Below are 14,846 nucleotides of genomic sequence, written 5' to 3'. Positions count from 1 at the left end.
TTCCACCACGGGTTCCCCGTTCCGAACCCTCAGGGCGATTGGAAAGGCTCCATGATTGCGGCTCTTTCCCAAGACAGCTGGCACCAGTCGTGCAGATGGTGGCTGAGCTGGGCCTTCAGGACCTCAACACTTGCAGATTACCCCAGAAAAGTCTGCAATACCAGGTCCCTGACACACAGCCAAAGTTATCTGCTTCTCCATGTGTGCTATTTTGATTGGCCCCCGGATTCAAAATATCCGCTCGTCAATCTGTGCGTCGCCAGGCCAATCAAGGGGTCCAATGTTTAGATTGCTACCCAATAATCCCGCTGCCATGGAACGGAGCTGTTATAGCCTTACTGAAGGCGCAGTACCGAAGAATGCGCTGGCTTACCTACGATCTACTTCCAAGTTTCACCGTTCCATTGTTTCTGCCTCACGCGGTGGTGCGAGGTGATGGGGGTGAAGGGGATAGGACAATCAGGAAGCCCAACTGCGTCACGAGCGATGACAAAGTTAGATTTCCATTGACTGAACTCCAAGAGCCTCATCCCCTGGACTTCATGTGACTCATCACTCGGTATGGCGATCTGTCAGGTTTCAGCTGCCACGAGAATATGGCGGCATCTCGAACTAGCGGGCGCGAAGATCCCATCCCGTCGATCGTAAGGCCGCAAATATTGTACGCTAAGATGGAAACACCGTGAATGGCTGGTGGTGAGGCATTGGATTGGGTTCGTTGTAGGCGCCCGCAAGTTGTGGCTGCCCGGGCAGTGCTCCGAGGAGAGTACTGTGTACATGTCTTTGTATAAGTTCATGCCCTTCTCCGCTCTCGTCTTGAACGCTCTTTGCTTTAACTAAGCATTAGCACCAAAGGCTCCCGAGCTACAGACCAATACCACAACCAAAACATTCACTTGTTGACTACCTATCCTCCCTCTCCACCTACACAACAGTCCTCCACGCTACCCACCATGTCCCCCCCGACAGAAATTGGTTCCTCCAAAAGTGGCAGGGACAGACATGCCTCTGTGTCTGACGCAGCTGCGCTCACCACAAAGGACGCAGCAGCCAAGCAGCAACAAGCCCCTGTCCCCCCCGTGGCTTCCGATCCCGTTGTGGATGATGATATCGACGTCGACGCGGAGCTTGCCGCCCTTGACCAGGAAATCGAGACCACCGCGGCCGATAAGGAGCAGGATGCGCGCGAAAAAAAGCGGTTGAGGCAGGAGGCCAAGGACAGCAATGACCAGCTCGACGCCATCAGGAATGCCACAGGCGAGGGCAGTTCCGATCTCGCCACATCGGACGACGACCACGGCGCTGAGGCCTTCGCCAATGAGACGCTCGAGCATGCCAAGGGCATTGCGGCCGACAAGGCAGAGGCTGAGAAGGTCAAACAACAGCTGATCAACGATCTCGATGCCGCGAAAGACAAGATCGTTGAGTTGCAGGAGACGGAGAAGCGCTTGACGTCCGAGCTAGAGGACACAAAGGCTGATAAAGAGAGATTGGAGACCGAGCTCGCCAAGGTAAAGGAGGAGAAGGAGGCCTTGGAGGAGAAGGTCACCAAGTTGGAGGAGGACAAGGAGGACTTGGAGAAGCAGCTCGCCAAGTTGAAGGAGGAAAAGGAGGACGTTGAGAAGCAGCTCGCCAAGTTGAAGGAGGAAAAGGAGGACGTTGAGAAGCAGCTGCAGGACAAGACGGAAGAGCACCTGAACGAGCTCCGCATGTCTACCCGTTTGCGACAAGAGCGTGACACGGTGCAGCAACAGTTGGACCAGTACAAACGGGCGTCAGACGAGAAGCTGAAGAGGGTTGCCCAGAGCCTGAAGAGGGCCAATGAGCTCCTAAAGGCGGCGAGAGCCCGTTAAGCTGATGCCTGTGGGGGGCGGAGACTTTCAAGATTAACCGGTGGTGGTGATGGTGGTGTGTGTTTGAGCATGGCGAGGCGTACTGGGTATTACTGGAGACTGTCGTTGAACTTTTCTTTATACTGTTTAACCCTTACTGTCGTTAGACTTTCTTTTGTATCATTTAGCCCTCACTGTCGTTAGACCTTTCTAGTACAACTTAGCTCTTGGAAGTGATCTCCAAAACCTCAGTTGTCATGGTCCTCTCCCAACCTCCAATGGCCCATCAAACCTATCCCAGTCTGCCTTTGACCATGATTCGCTCGATGTGTCTGCAAGTGATGAGGAATCCTGAGTCGTTATTACTTTCAAACCGGATCATGTCCATGTGATGTTGGTCAAGTGGAATCGGCTCCTCCCGCGGCAGGCCCATCACGGCGCTCGTTTTGTTGACGATGGTACTTTTGGAGCCCGGGAAAACGACGATCTCGTAAAAGCTCATGATGTCATAAGAGCTAGCCAAGTGCCGGAAATCATCGCAGAGGGCTTGAAGTTCCGCCGAGTGTCTCGTCAGCGACTCAACCAGCGGCGACGGCCGGCTCCAGCCGATAAAACGGGACCCCGGAGCAAGCGGCGCGAACTTCTTTGCCATGGCTAGCCAGCGCTTCTTGTCCGACCCGGAGTGAGGCGTTCCGAAGAAGATCTGCATTTAGGGGTTAACGGTGACTGTCCACTAGCAGCGGATACTTTACACATGTGGGAGCCGTACTAAACCTCCCGTTGAGGTACCCAGGGCGTTGTAGACTCTATCGTTGTGTGCCATGCGTAAAGCCTGTTAGAGCCGAGGTGTTTATCAGCCATGGCCAGTTCCGAGTGGAGAGCTACCAGATCCAACACTGACCTGCTTAACGATGATACCCCCGAGACTGTGAGCGGCAAACACAATAGGCCGACTATCCTCCTCGTCCTCCCGCAAATCCCGGAGACTTGACAGTAGGTTCTGGGCATTGCCCCGTATACCCGCGATGGATGTGTTGCCGTATACATTAGCACTGTAGCTAAAGGATAACACACGAATGCCGGGTAGTTGCTCAGGCAGAAGGTCCCTAGGCCAGCAGATCCCGCTCTCCTGGTGTGTCCACGATTCAATGTGGTCGCCGTTCAGCCCGTGTACTAAAACTAGACTGCAGCGCAAGAGTTAGTATCTGCTCCGGACGGTTGGTTGTATTCGACGAAACGAAATAAACGAGAACACGAAACCCGCTTACTCCAAGGTTGGGGCTCTGGAATGGGATACCTCGGGGTCGTATATGGTGTGAAGGATCGCGTCCTCTTTCGGTGCCATCGTAGCGGTTGAAAGTGAGCTGAAGAGATCTTTGATCGTGGGAGGTTTGGGCTTACGGACTCTGTAGAACACGGAAGGAGAACGGCCGGCAAACTGGGAGACGGATTTGTGCTTTTAAAGGTAGCTTTGCATTTGAGAGGCTGGAGCAGGTTGGGCAGCAATGCCAACACTGCTGACCTACCTAACAACCAACGCCTTTTACCTCCTCGCCCAGAGCGAGGTACCTGAACCATTACTACGCATTATACACCTTTATAGCGCGATAAATAATCAGATCCCAGTAACTTTGTGCCTTGAAACTACCGAAGTTGAGCTAACTCATGGTTCGGTCAGGGGCATCACGCCATCGCTGTTATGTTAATATCCTGGGAAGTCCGACGGTATACACAAACCGCCAGCCGGAGCTACAAGAACAATACCTCGGGATATTTTTTGCTCGGCCCAGCAAGCAGCCCCTTACCCTTGCCATCGAGCGTAAACTCAAAGAAGTCCGACAGGTACGCCCGCAAGATTTCCATAGTCCGGGCTCCGGTAATGGTCCCAATCAAGTTCCCGACCACCTGCTTGTCATCACCCCTCAGACCCGCCACGTCTGCAACCAGAGCAAAGTCAATCAACAACCCATGTATCGCGCCCTCCAAACTCAACTCCTTCATCCAACTGCGCGGATAATTCTCCCCCGTCGCATTAAAAAACCTCTCCCACGTCTCATCACTCGACGAGTTATGGCCCGGCGACCCAAACATCAAAAACGGCCCCTCCACACCCTCATCCACCGCCGGCCCAAACATCATCCCATCCATATTCACCCCCGCCCCCACCCTCGCATCCTTACGCATCACATCCGCGGCCGCCGGCCCGCCAAACGAATCCCCCACAAACCCCACCACCCCCTTTTCATCGCGCCCCACCCCCAAATAATCCAGCACCAGCGTCGTATCGCGGGAGCGGACATCCAGCGCGGCCGCCAGGGCTTCCACGGCGTCGGGGTCGCGCGGCACCCGCCCGCCGTAGATGACGGACCCGTCGGGGAACTGCACGGCGTCGGTCTCGTACGGGTGGTCCATCACGACTACCTCGTAGCCCACGCTGGCGAGGTGCTGGGCGGCGGCGGAGTAGAGCAGGCGGGTGGTGTTGCGGCCTGTGCCGTAGAGGATTGTGGGGAAGCGCCGGTGGTGGTGCGGGTCATGGACTTTGGTGTTGGTGTTATGGGGGGCGCGCACCGCACAGCACAGCTCCAGCTCCATGCGGCCCAGCACGCCGTGCGGCCAGCCGATGTCGGCGCCGACGAAGGCGTCGATGATGGCGTCCTCGACGGAGGACATGAAGGCGTTCATGTAGGGCACGCGGCAGGTGCGGACGCAGTCGCGGGGGTGCACCGGGGTGAAGCGCGAGATCATGATGCGGCGCGCGTGCGTGGCGTTGAAGGGGTCCGGCCGCGCGGGGTCGACGAGCTCCGTCGACGTCCATTGTACCTTGTAGGGTGAGTCGGGGGCCGGCAAGACGGCGGCGTGGATCAGGCCTGCGCCGGATAGGGCGGCCGGGAGCAGGTGGGAGAGCTTCATCGGCCTCGGAGTTGGTGGGCTTGAGAAGTGCAGTTGTGAAGAAAGAGGTCAAGGTGTTCGGCGAAGGATTTGCTGCGATGGTGGAGGGGAAGTAAGACGAGCAGGGCGTCGAGCGTTGAGTCGTAATGGAGGATGCAACATCATGCCGACCTGCCCGATTCAGCACCGCACCATACTCGAGTAGACCCGGGGGGCTGGTAACCCGACACCGAGGGCCGCGTCTTTCTATTGCCGCCAAGTGCCAAGTCGGACAAACAAATCGTCGTGCGGTTTGGCACGATAACCTGAGGAAAGATTCTTGTGTGGCCAATACGGCACGTTTGAGTTTCCTCTCGTTGCTAAGCTAGGGGTTGCGGCGGGGAACTTGAAATAAAAGACTGCGAATGCATGCCCATGGAATCTACTCATGACCTGTGATGTGTCAAATTGACGAATCAGTTGGTTGAGGAGCCTCTTGAATCGTGCAGCGTTCCGGACATCAAGACACTTCATAATATCCCTCGCAGAATCTCTCTTCTTGGGTTCATAATAGACACGGCCAACTGTGCCGCCGATAGAGCCATTTTCACAACCGCTAAGAGAATGGCTAGCATGCCCACAATCAGTACTACCCAAAATGTCTACCACTTTGACTTGTCCCTAATGCCCTCAGAAAGTCCGGAAACTCCCTCGAATACTTGAGTATCTGTCTTTGCTTCAGAACCCTCGGAGTAGATGACACCGTCCAGTATGTATGCTGGTAAAATCTGAATTCGCTTACCCCGATGGAACCGTTTGAACTATTCAGGAGTCACCCCCTTGGGGGTGGAGAGTTCGGCTTGCTGGATTTTCCATAATTTAGGTGTGCAGGTTGAAGACGCTGACTGGACCAACCTTGGCCGCCCTGGGATAGGTCAAACTCTCTGGTCGTCCTAGCCACATGGCGACGTAAACGGGATCAAATTTAGCCGCTCCGAGAATGACCGGCGCTGAAACTGCAGCCCAATGGCCACCCCAGGGCGCCGTCGATTTGGAGGTTTCTCCTCGAGAACGAAGCACCCGTCTGATAGAAGGTGATACATTCAATGCGAACCTCGAACGAAGCTCGGATAGAGATATAGTAACGGCAGTAATGGATACGGGTTTCCCGAAACTCTCGCGTTTTGTGGATCGAACGAAACAGGTGCTCTCCCGGAAGCCCCGCTCGCCGAGTCAGAGGGTGGAGCACCCGCAAGGCCTGGAGGTTGTCTCTGAGGGGCAGGACCCGATCATCGAGTATGTGCCATCAACTTGTGAAGTGCATGCTCCCGCTCCTTCCTGGCTCACAACGACAGCATCGTCGCACTGCATGGTCTCAACGGCCACCGAGAGAAAACATGGACGGCGGAGAATGGCGTCCACTGGCTCCGAGACCTGCTCCCCGAAGACCTCCCACAAGCTCGTATTCTCTGCTGGGGCTACGACGCCAATACCCATGCCACTGACCGAGTGAGCTGGCAGTATCTCTACGACCACGCGAGAACTCTGGTGTCCGATCTGTGCAGGAAGCGAAAATTGACGAATGTGGGTGCGCACCGTTACCATCTTACCATCTTGCGCCGATCCTGAGACGGTTTTCTAGTCCATCGACCGACCCATCATCTTTGTCGCCCACAGCCTAGGAGGGCTCGTTTTGAAGAGTGTAGGCCAATCCGCTTGATTCAACGCACGAAACCTTTGTTCACTGGTAACACAGGCTCTTATCCACTCCGACGCCGCTCGGCAGGGCGCCTTGGCCGACCACCGATCGATCAAACTATCAACTCATGGCATTTTGTTTATGGGAACTCCTCACCAGGGCGGCAACGGCGTGCAGCTGGGGCGAGTTCTCGCTAATGTGGCGTCCCTTTTCGTTGCGGCCAACGGCCGACTCCTGAAACATCTCGAGCGAGATTCGGAGTGGTTGCAGCAGCAGCTGGGACAATACGCACCGATCAGCAACCACTTTGTGACAAAGTATGCCTTCGAAGAGTATTCGACTCCAACAGTTCTGGGGCATAGAATCCTGGTTCGTGATTTCGTTCGCCACTACAGGGAAATGACACTAAGCAGCATCAGGTGGTTCCAAGGACGTCGGCGATCGTGCCAGGACACGCGGATGCCGAGCCGATCGCTATCCACGCAGATCATACCTCCATGGTCCGCTATCCATCGAAAACAGACGTCGGATACGTGGCGGTGTCGGAATACCTGCAAATAATGGTCACAGATGCCACGGACAGTGTACAACGGCGTTGGGAAGGGGAAGCGAGGGCAGACGATGGTAGGGAAGCCTCATCATGCCTGTCGTGAGTTTGAATTGACGTTGTATGCGAAACAGCACGAGGCAAAATCAATCGGTTTGCCCTTTCACCCAGCCTGTCGGGAGCCACTGAAACAAGCCACTTTGTCGCCAGAGAAGAGGAGCTTGCATGGATGCACCAGAAGCTCTGCGGGCAGTCAGGGCGCCGCACCGTTGTTGTGCACGGTCTGGGTGGCATGGGAAAGACGCAGCTCGCCATCGCATACATGAAACGGCACAGAAATGACTATTCTGCATCGATTTGGCTGAACGCAAGAGACGAAACAACGCTCAAACAGAGCTTCCGGAATGCAGCTGTAAGGATCCTCCGGCAGCACCCTGCCGTGAGCTACATGCAGACCACGGTGTCGGACAAAGATGGTGATGCATCGCTGGCTGTCAGGAGGTGGCTGGACGAACCGACGAATGAACGATGGCTATTGATCTACGACAACTATGACCACCCCAAGATGGGAGGCGACAACGAGGAAGCTCCCGCGGGAGACGGCGGCAACTCAGACCGGCATAGCGAGGCGGATCAACCGGCACTAGAGGGGTACGATATTCGCCAGTACCTCCCTGATACGGACCATGGAACGGTCATCGTGACGACACGATCATCAACAGTTCAGATCGGCGAGGTTCTGCGATTGCAAAAATTGCGCAAGATAGAAGACAGTCTCCGCATTCTCGAGTCAACATCGGGTCGCACTGGAGCCCAAGACGGTAGGTGGCTATTCCTCAACTTCGGTAAATACACACACTCCTGACAAATTCTCCTGATGACAGATGTTGCCGCCGTTGCCCTCGCCCGCAAGCTCGACGGTCTACCGCTCGCCTTATCGACGGCCGGTGCATATCTCACGCAGGTCTCGACGTCGTGGCGACAATACTTGTAGGATTACGAGAGCGCGTGGGGTCAGTTGCAGAAGCTAAGCCCACAACTCCTCACGTACGAGAATCGTGCCATGTACTCGACCTGGAACATCTCATTTGCGAGTATCCAGCGCCAGAGCGAATCCGCCGCGATGCTTCTGCGATTGTGGGCATTCTTCGGCAACGAAGACTTGTGGTACGAGTTACTACAGCAAGGAGGTACAAGAAGAGATGAGCCGGAGTGGAAGTGGCTCCAAGATCTTACAGAGACCCGGCTCGCATTCGAGCAAAACATGCGGGTGCTCTGCGGTCACGGACTCGTGGAAGTGCATTCGATAACAGCGCAAACGGGGTCGGGGTTGGGTGGCTATAGCGTACACGCTTGTGTGCACTCATGGATGATCCACGTACTGAGTGGTCCAGACGAGCAAGACTTGGCAAAGCTGGCCATGGAGTGTACGAGCCTGTGTCTGCCGGAACCAGAGATTCCGGAGTACTGGTTGATTGAACGCCGACTTTTGCTCCACGCTGATCGATGCCGACAATTACTAGGCGAGGTTGATAACGATGGGAGTAGAGGCTGGATGCTAGCAACCCTCGGTATCCTCTACGCGAGCCAGGGGCGATATGACGAGGCCGAGGCGATGTTCAAGCGGGCACTGGAAGGTAAGGAGAAGGTGTGGGGACGGGAGCATATATCCAGGCTCGACACAGTTAATAACCTCGGAGCCCTCTATGAGAGCCAAGGGCGGTATAAGGAGGCCGAGGCGATGTTCAAGCGGGCGCTGAAAAGCAGTAAGAAGGTGTGCGGATGGGAGCATATATCGACGTTCCAAACAGTCAACCACCTCGGAGTCCTCTATGGGAGCCAAGGGCAATATAAGGAGGCCGAGGCGATGTTCGAGCAGGCGCTAGAAGGCAGTGAGAAGGTGTGCGGATGGGAGCATCCATTGACGTTCCAAACGGTCAACAACCTCGGAATCCTCTATGGGAGCCAAGGGCGATATGAGGAGGCCGAGGTGATGTTGAAGCGGGCGCTAGAAGGTAAGGAGAAGGTGTACGGATGGGAGCATCCATCGACGTTCCAAACGGTCAACAACCTCGGAATCATCTATGAGAGACAAGAGCGATGTGAGGAGGCCGAGGCGATGTTCAAGCGGGCGCTGGAAGGTAAGGAGAAGGTGTGGGGACCGGAGCATATATCAACGCTTGCTACAGTTAACAATCTCGGAGTCCTCTATAAGTACCAAGGGCGATATGAGGAGGCCGAGACGATGTATAAGCGGGCGCTAGAAGGCTACGAAAAGGTATGGGGACCGGATCACATATCGACACTCGATACAGTTCACAATCTCGGAGTCCTCTATAAGGACCAAGGGCGATATGAGCAGGCTGAAGCGATGTATAAACGGGCCCTAGAAGGCTGCGAGGCTGCCTAGGCAAAGACGCTGTTATAATCTACGTTCCGTTTTTGTACGCCGTTGCCAACATGGGGGTTCTTAACGCCGATACGGGACAAGCGGCACGAGCGGAGGAATTGTTTATAGTAGCTCTTACAGGTGTTCGAAAGGTCTTTGGCGATGGTGGCGACCGGTATAAACAGTTCAAACATTGTCTAGCTAGGTAGTCTCTCCAACTAAGCTTCCAATTTTGCGGCAGAGCCTGCCGCCCGATTAAGAGGCATCAGCAGCAAATCCTCTTTTTATGGAGTAATTTGTGAATGTTTGATCCTATCATCCCAAAGCTGGTGTTTTCCATTTTGCTCGTTTTGCTGCTCCTTAACTTGGTTTCCGCCTTCTTGCCCTAATTCGCGTAAACTACCTAGCTACTTAGAGGTACTTTACGCACTGCTTCGAGTGCTACCGGCTGTTCGAGGCGAAAAATGGCGGCCAATCTCCCACTTCGAAATTCGCTTGCCTTACTCAGATCATTCAAGTTGCAGTTCTCGGTGTTCAACAACAGGCGTTCGATAATCTATGGCCCCAAGTATTTCAGTTGTTGGCAATCCAAAGGCGAACTTTTGGTTGTTCCATCCGGACCATGGCTTCGACTTGACTCATCCATCGTCGCCCGACCAAGCTCCCTCGGGCCGGCGCATCAGGCTTTCGACGACAACGATGCCCGTGACCATCGCGCCCGAGAAGACGGCCCTCGTTATCATAGATATGCAGAACCTCTTTCTGTCACCGGCGTTTTTGGAAAAGTTCGTGGTGAGGGCCACGAGGCCGAGGATACACTCCTGCGCACCGGCATCCCAGCTGCGCGCACGGCTGGCATCCAGATTGTCTATATTGGGTGGGGAATTTCTGAGAAAGAGTTGGACGTGTTGCCGCCGGCCATCTTTCGCGGCTTTGGCTTCTCTGAGACTGAAGAAGACCACGGGACCGGTGGCAAGAAGGAGCTCGAGGCGGACGGCGGCGTTGGAGATGATATTGGTGATGTCCAGCTGCCGGACGGTTCCACTGTGTCCGCCGGCAGGTTGCTCATGCGCGACCAGTGGAACACAAGGCTTCATGGGCCGCTGCAGGGGGACTTCGACAAGTCCCAGACGACGAACCTACCAGACGTCCGATTCCACAAGAGCAGAGTGTCGGGATTTTGGGGAGGCACGACACCATGCATCGGCTACTTGAAGGAGAAGGGAATCACCACCCTGCTGTTTACAGGCGTCAACACCGACCAGTGTGTCCTCGCATCCCTCCAGGACGCATGCAGCATAGGGTTCGATACCATTCTCCTGAAGGATGGCTGTGGCACGAGCAGTCCGGAATACGCCACTAAGATGGTCGAGTTCAACTGCTGCTTACCCGCGCAAGGGGGGGGTCGAGGAGCGGTACCTGGACCGGTTATCAACACCACGTCAACAGTTCACGAAAACACCAGCGGGGAAAATTTAACTCAGCTAAAAGAGCGGCTCTCGAACGGTTCAAACTGAAATGAGCGGCTCGATTGACATACAGCTCATTCAAGGAAGGGGCTATAGTCCGCTCCTTCCCCTAAGGTGTTCGAGAGCAACGTGTAGATCGCTCAAGCGGCAAGAGCGACTCCTACGTTGAGCCGTTCGAAGATCAAGCGGTTAAAGTACTATTAATGCTCTCCTCAAGGGCATTTAAGCAGTGTATTAACTATTTAACTGTTTGAGTGGTTCATTACAATAAGGTGGAAAAATTTGACTCCCCAACCCCCCCTATGTGCGGGTAAGTGCAAGTCCTGGGGTTTCGTGTCTTCCTGCCAGTGGCTGGAGAATGGGGTGGAAAATATGGAAGCGGTGTAACCGCCGGGTCATCTCGCCGCAGGAAAGTTACCTAGGTACCAAACTGAACGAGCTGAAGTCATGACCTGAAAACCAGCGGCGCAGAGTTACTAGTACCTTAGATCCAGTCTTCCTCTACCGCCTCTATTCTATCTGCTCTTAGCTCCACCAAAGAAAAGCCCAATCCCTCATGATCAGTCACACTCCCCCTTCGGTATCTTAAACCCCGACCCACGCAACGTCTGAAACACACCATCGGGATCATACTTCCTCGCCGCAGCCCTCAGCCTCCCCAAAGCAACCGGCCCAATACTCGCCAGTGGATCCTGCTCCCGCCCAGCATAATTCAGATACCTCCACTCCCACGCCACCCCCAGCTCCCTCGCGTAAGCCTCCACCTCCCGCGCCCACTCTCTCATAACCGGATACGCCTTCGCCTCATTCTCGGCCCCCCGGACACCGAGCTCGAGCAGCAGCAGGATGCCGCTGTCGCCGTTCTGCATCCAGTAGTCCAGCCCCATGACGTTACCGCCGTTGCGCACGCCGTGCTGCGCGATGGCGTGGCTGAGGGGCTGGAAGGCGCACATGGTGGTGAAGTTGCTGTCGGGTGAGAGGGACGCGGAGAGCTTGGCGACGGCGGCGGTGTGGCGCGAGGCGGCGTACTTCATGACGCGCGCGTCGGCTTTGAAGGTGAGGGTGAACCAGATGTTTCTGCGCGCGGGTTAGTTGTGTGTGTGTGGGGCATGTTGGTTGGGTTGGTTCGTCTTACCGGACGCCTGCTGCCTGGGCTGGGTTCTCGGAGCGCACGAGATCGGCCATGGGTACGACTAATGAGTTGGTAGAGAGGATCTTGCCGGCGTTGAGGTAACCTGCAACGGCGGGAGGGTCGACGATGCCCTTTGTGTTTTCCAGTCCGAGATGGAGGACCATTCCTCCGGCGGCTGGGATGTGACCGAAGAACATGATTGACGAGGTGTTTTGGTCTAGGTGGGCGTGCTCGGTGAAGTTGACCATGGCGTCGATGGCATTGTCGCCGTCTGCCAAATCGAAAGAAAGAAACTTCCCCCAAATATCCGGCTTCGCCGCATCCGGGAACTTGATGACGCGCAAGTCGAACCGAGTAACCAGGCCCAGGTTGGCGGATCCTCCTTTGAGCGCTATCCAGAGATCCGGGTTCTGCTCAGCGTTGGCGTTGATGATGGACCCGTCCGCGATGACAACCTCGAAGTTGACGACGGTGTCGCAGGCCATGCCGTGAGATGCTGCGTGAAACGAATTGCCGCCTCCGGTCAAGAAGCCGCCGATTCCTACCGTACCTGCGCGACCACCGGTGACTGTCACGCCGTGCGGCGCCAGTGTTTCGTACACCTCTTGCCATGAGCCGCCGGGCAGGATCGACGCAACTTCGGTTTCAGCGTTGTAGGTGGTACCGTTCATATTGGCTGCTCAGGTCAACCATTGTGTTCTGTGCCTTGTAAACCTCTGGAACGTGAGGACTAGACGTACCGAAGTCAATGGTCACACCGTCCTCCACGGCGTTGGACAACGCGAAGGAGCCATGGCCACCCCCCTTGACGCCAAAGGAACAGTTTCCCGACACCAAGGTTTTGATAATGCTAGATACATCTTCGGCCGTATACGGGAGCACCATGCACCATGGGCTCAAAGCGGCGCTCACAGACCAGTACGAACCGAGACGACTCGTGTATTCGGTCTGGTTGGGCAAGAGCACTTTATCTCCCAAGCCCGAAGCGACGAGCATACCACACTGCAAAGGGTTCAGCAAGCTTGATCATGATCCGAGGAAGAGATGGGACTTACGCAGTTTAAATCCGGCGATGGGCCACACGTTGTTGCTACGATGGCGTCGTAAAAGGTAGCTGCCACCATGAACATCCCCAACAAGGGGGGGCTAAACTTGACCATCTTCTTGACGTTGACTGTTATCGCAACAGGAAAGCATGCGCAGATGCAAAATATTGAACGGTCTGTCGGACGAGTTGTTTGACTGAAGTGAACTGGCAACTCTTTATCAACTTTCTCCCAAGCCATCCGATCAACAAACAAGCATACAGCCCTGCCGCCAAGATTTCGGCCATGGAACCTCATTCAACTTCGCGGAATACGGATCGCGCCGATTCGCAACCCCGAGTTCATCCGGTCTTATGCGTAACTTCATTTAGGATACGTATGGCTGGGGTCGGATTAGAAAAGTCGACAGAAAGGGGTTTCGTGTGGTTGATCAATGGTACTGTTGCGACTAAAATCGGGAACCGTCCAAGCAATTATGCGTCGCTGACGTCGCCGTCGGATTTGAATCCGACACTTGCGTTTATGCCCCCGAATGGTAATTGCAAGTGCGCCCGGCTCAGCCGCACATCCCAGGCTTTCCCCGAGGCGGTGTAAACTCAGTATAGGCACGAGCAGAGAACCCGAAATGTAATTATACGGAGAAACCGGCCTTTGCCTCATCGGCTTGAAGTGGGATTGGCTGGGGCTGATGTCTGTCAACGCAACGCCTCGGACTGAGACCGAGCCACAAGTTTCAGCGAGGAGGGTATGTACAAACACCGGCAAGTGAAGTGTTTTGTTGATGTACTCTGACCCAAAGTTGTTGTCTGTTCAATTTGCGACGCAGTGGTTTCTGGTACGATGTTTTCTTCCCCATTCCGCCCCGTGCATCCAGTGAATCGCGGCCCACTCCTCGTCATACCACCTGCCGCGCGGAAATTGGGGGTTGAATGGTTGCTAGTAGACTGCTCGGGAAGAAAAGTATTTCCAGGGAATAATTCGGTGCGTCTCTGCTTGGGAGATGTCCATGTCAGCGCCGGCGCCATCAGTCAGATTGAGAAATGAAGTCAAAGGGGAACGAGGCCTCGGTCAGACCATAATATCTTTCGTCATATGGGTTATCAGTACTCCATTTGATGTTGTACACTTTCCATCACGGAGGGTTTGGGAGCGGGCGGGATTGGATGTCACTTGCCTCTTCGTATACGCTGAGGATGGCGGTGTTCATGCGCGTCGTCGTATCGCATATTGAGTCGGGAAGGATGGCGTTGGGCCGACGTGCCTTTGCTTTAATAGGGTGATCGTTATCGGGGGATTGGGTGGCGAGGAAGTCTATCCTTGAAAAACCATCAATGTCCCCCAGAGTGCACACTGTGGTTCTAAGCGGGATGTCGGTCCAGGTCCATCACCCCGCGGTCCGGTGCGGTCAAAACAATGCGGCGTTGTCTTAGTTAATAAAAGACAAGCGAGGTGACATCAGCTCGAGTATGAAACGGCTGAACACAACTCGAGGTTAGCCGTTATAGAAGAGAGAAAATAGGAGAAGGAGGGTTGCATATAGCAGTCAGATCAACAAAGTATTCTTCGTCCTCGCGGTTGGAGACTGAGACTACATGTAAATTTATCATGTGCCAAGGGCGAGATATTTACGGTTAGGGATGACAGAAAAGGGGAACTTGCTTGGTGAAGGTAGAACATGGACCCGCGGAGACAAGGTGAGGGGCGATACCTTCATCTAGCACGGCGTGTAAAAGAGCTCGGGTTCGTTTCGATGGTTGCCGGGGGGTAATCTAAGAGGGGATTAGTGTGCCTTGTCTCAAAAGTTCGTTTCCAGTAGGCGGGCAGAAGAGGCGACCTGTTGGACGGGAAATGGCAGCCGGAACAA

General features: G+C 54.9%; 5 protein-coding genes across 5 annotated transcripts; 2 read left to right on the top strand and 3 right to left on the bottom strand.

The window, feature by feature from the left end:
* The first annotated feature begins 693 nt into the window (after window positions 1-693).
* On the top strand, window positions 694-2,038 carry B0H64DRAFT_119326 (uncharacterized protein). The gene has a single exon (XM_062797917.1). The coding sequence runs from the start codon at window positions 954-956 to the stop codon at window positions 1,851-1,853; it is 900 nt and encodes a 299-aa protein (XP_062660668.1). The 5' UTR covers window positions 694-953; the 3' UTR covers window positions 1,854-2,038.
* Window positions 2,039-2,124: 86 nt separating this feature from the next.
* Window positions 2,125-3,177, bottom strand: B0H64DRAFT_416351 (uncharacterized protein; the record flags this gene model as incomplete). Its single annotated transcript, XM_062805161.1, has 3 exons — window positions 2,125-2,535; window positions 2,734-3,016; window positions 3,101-3,177. The coding sequence occupies 3 exons, from the start codon at window positions 3,175-3,177 to the stop codon at window positions 2,125-2,127; spliced, it is 771 nt and encodes a 256-aa protein (XP_062660667.1).
* A 110-nt stretch (window positions 3,178-3,287) lies between these two features.
* Window positions 3,288-4,892, bottom strand: B0H64DRAFT_423433 (uncharacterized protein). Its single transcript, XM_062805607.1, has one exon. It carries the CDS (start codon window positions 4,740-4,742, stop codon window positions 3,582-3,584), a length of 1,161 nt encoding a protein of 386 aa, XP_062660666.1. The 5' UTR covers window positions 4,743-4,892; the 3' UTR covers window positions 3,288-3,581.
* A 961-nt stretch (window positions 4,893-5,853) lies between these two features.
* Window positions 5,854-9,356, top strand: B0H64DRAFT_416349 (uncharacterized protein; the record flags this gene model as incomplete). The annotated part of the gene is made up of 7 exons (XM_062805160.1): window positions 5,854-5,996; window positions 6,056-6,284; window positions 6,559-6,768; window positions 7,341-7,767; window positions 7,831-7,910; window positions 7,941-8,301; window positions 8,341-9,356. 7 exons carry the CDS (start codon window positions 5,854-5,856, stop codon window positions 9,354-9,356), a joined length of 2,466 nt encoding a protein of 821 aa, XP_062660665.1.
* A 1,865-nt stretch (window positions 9,357-11,221) lies between these two features.
* B0H64DRAFT_457063 (FAD binding domain-containing protein) lies at window positions 11,222-13,096 on the bottom strand (the record flags this gene model as incomplete). Its single annotated transcript, XM_062807366.1, has 4 exons — window positions 11,222-11,881; window positions 11,940-12,612; window positions 12,677-12,938; window positions 12,992-13,096. The coding sequence occupies 4 exons, from the start codon at window positions 13,094-13,096 to the stop codon at window positions 11,365-11,367; spliced, it is 1,557 nt and encodes a 518-aa protein (XP_062660664.1). The 3' UTR covers window positions 11,222-11,364.
* Window positions 13,097-14,846: the final 1,750 nt, after the last annotated feature.

This window comes from Chaetomium fimeti, assembly GCF_033439085.1.
Source record: "Chaetomium fimeti strain CBS 168.71 chromosome Unknown B0H64scaffold_3, whole genome shotgun sequence".
NCBI lineage: Eukaryota > Fungi > Ascomycota > Sordariomycetes > Sordariales > Chaetomiaceae > Chaetomium > Chaetomium fimeti.
This window is presented reverse-complemented; position numbering and strand designations above follow the sequence as displayed.

Excerpts from the sequence above, each read along its gene's own strand:
- B0H64DRAFT_119326 (XM_062797917.1), top strand. The coding sequence starts at position 954 with ATGTCCCCCCCGACAGAAATTGGTTCCTCCAAAAGTGGCAGGGACAGA.
- B0H64DRAFT_423433 (XM_062805607.1), bottom strand. The coding sequence starts at position 4,742 with ATGAAGCTCTCCCACCTGCTCCCGGCCGCCCTATCCGGCGCAGGCCTG.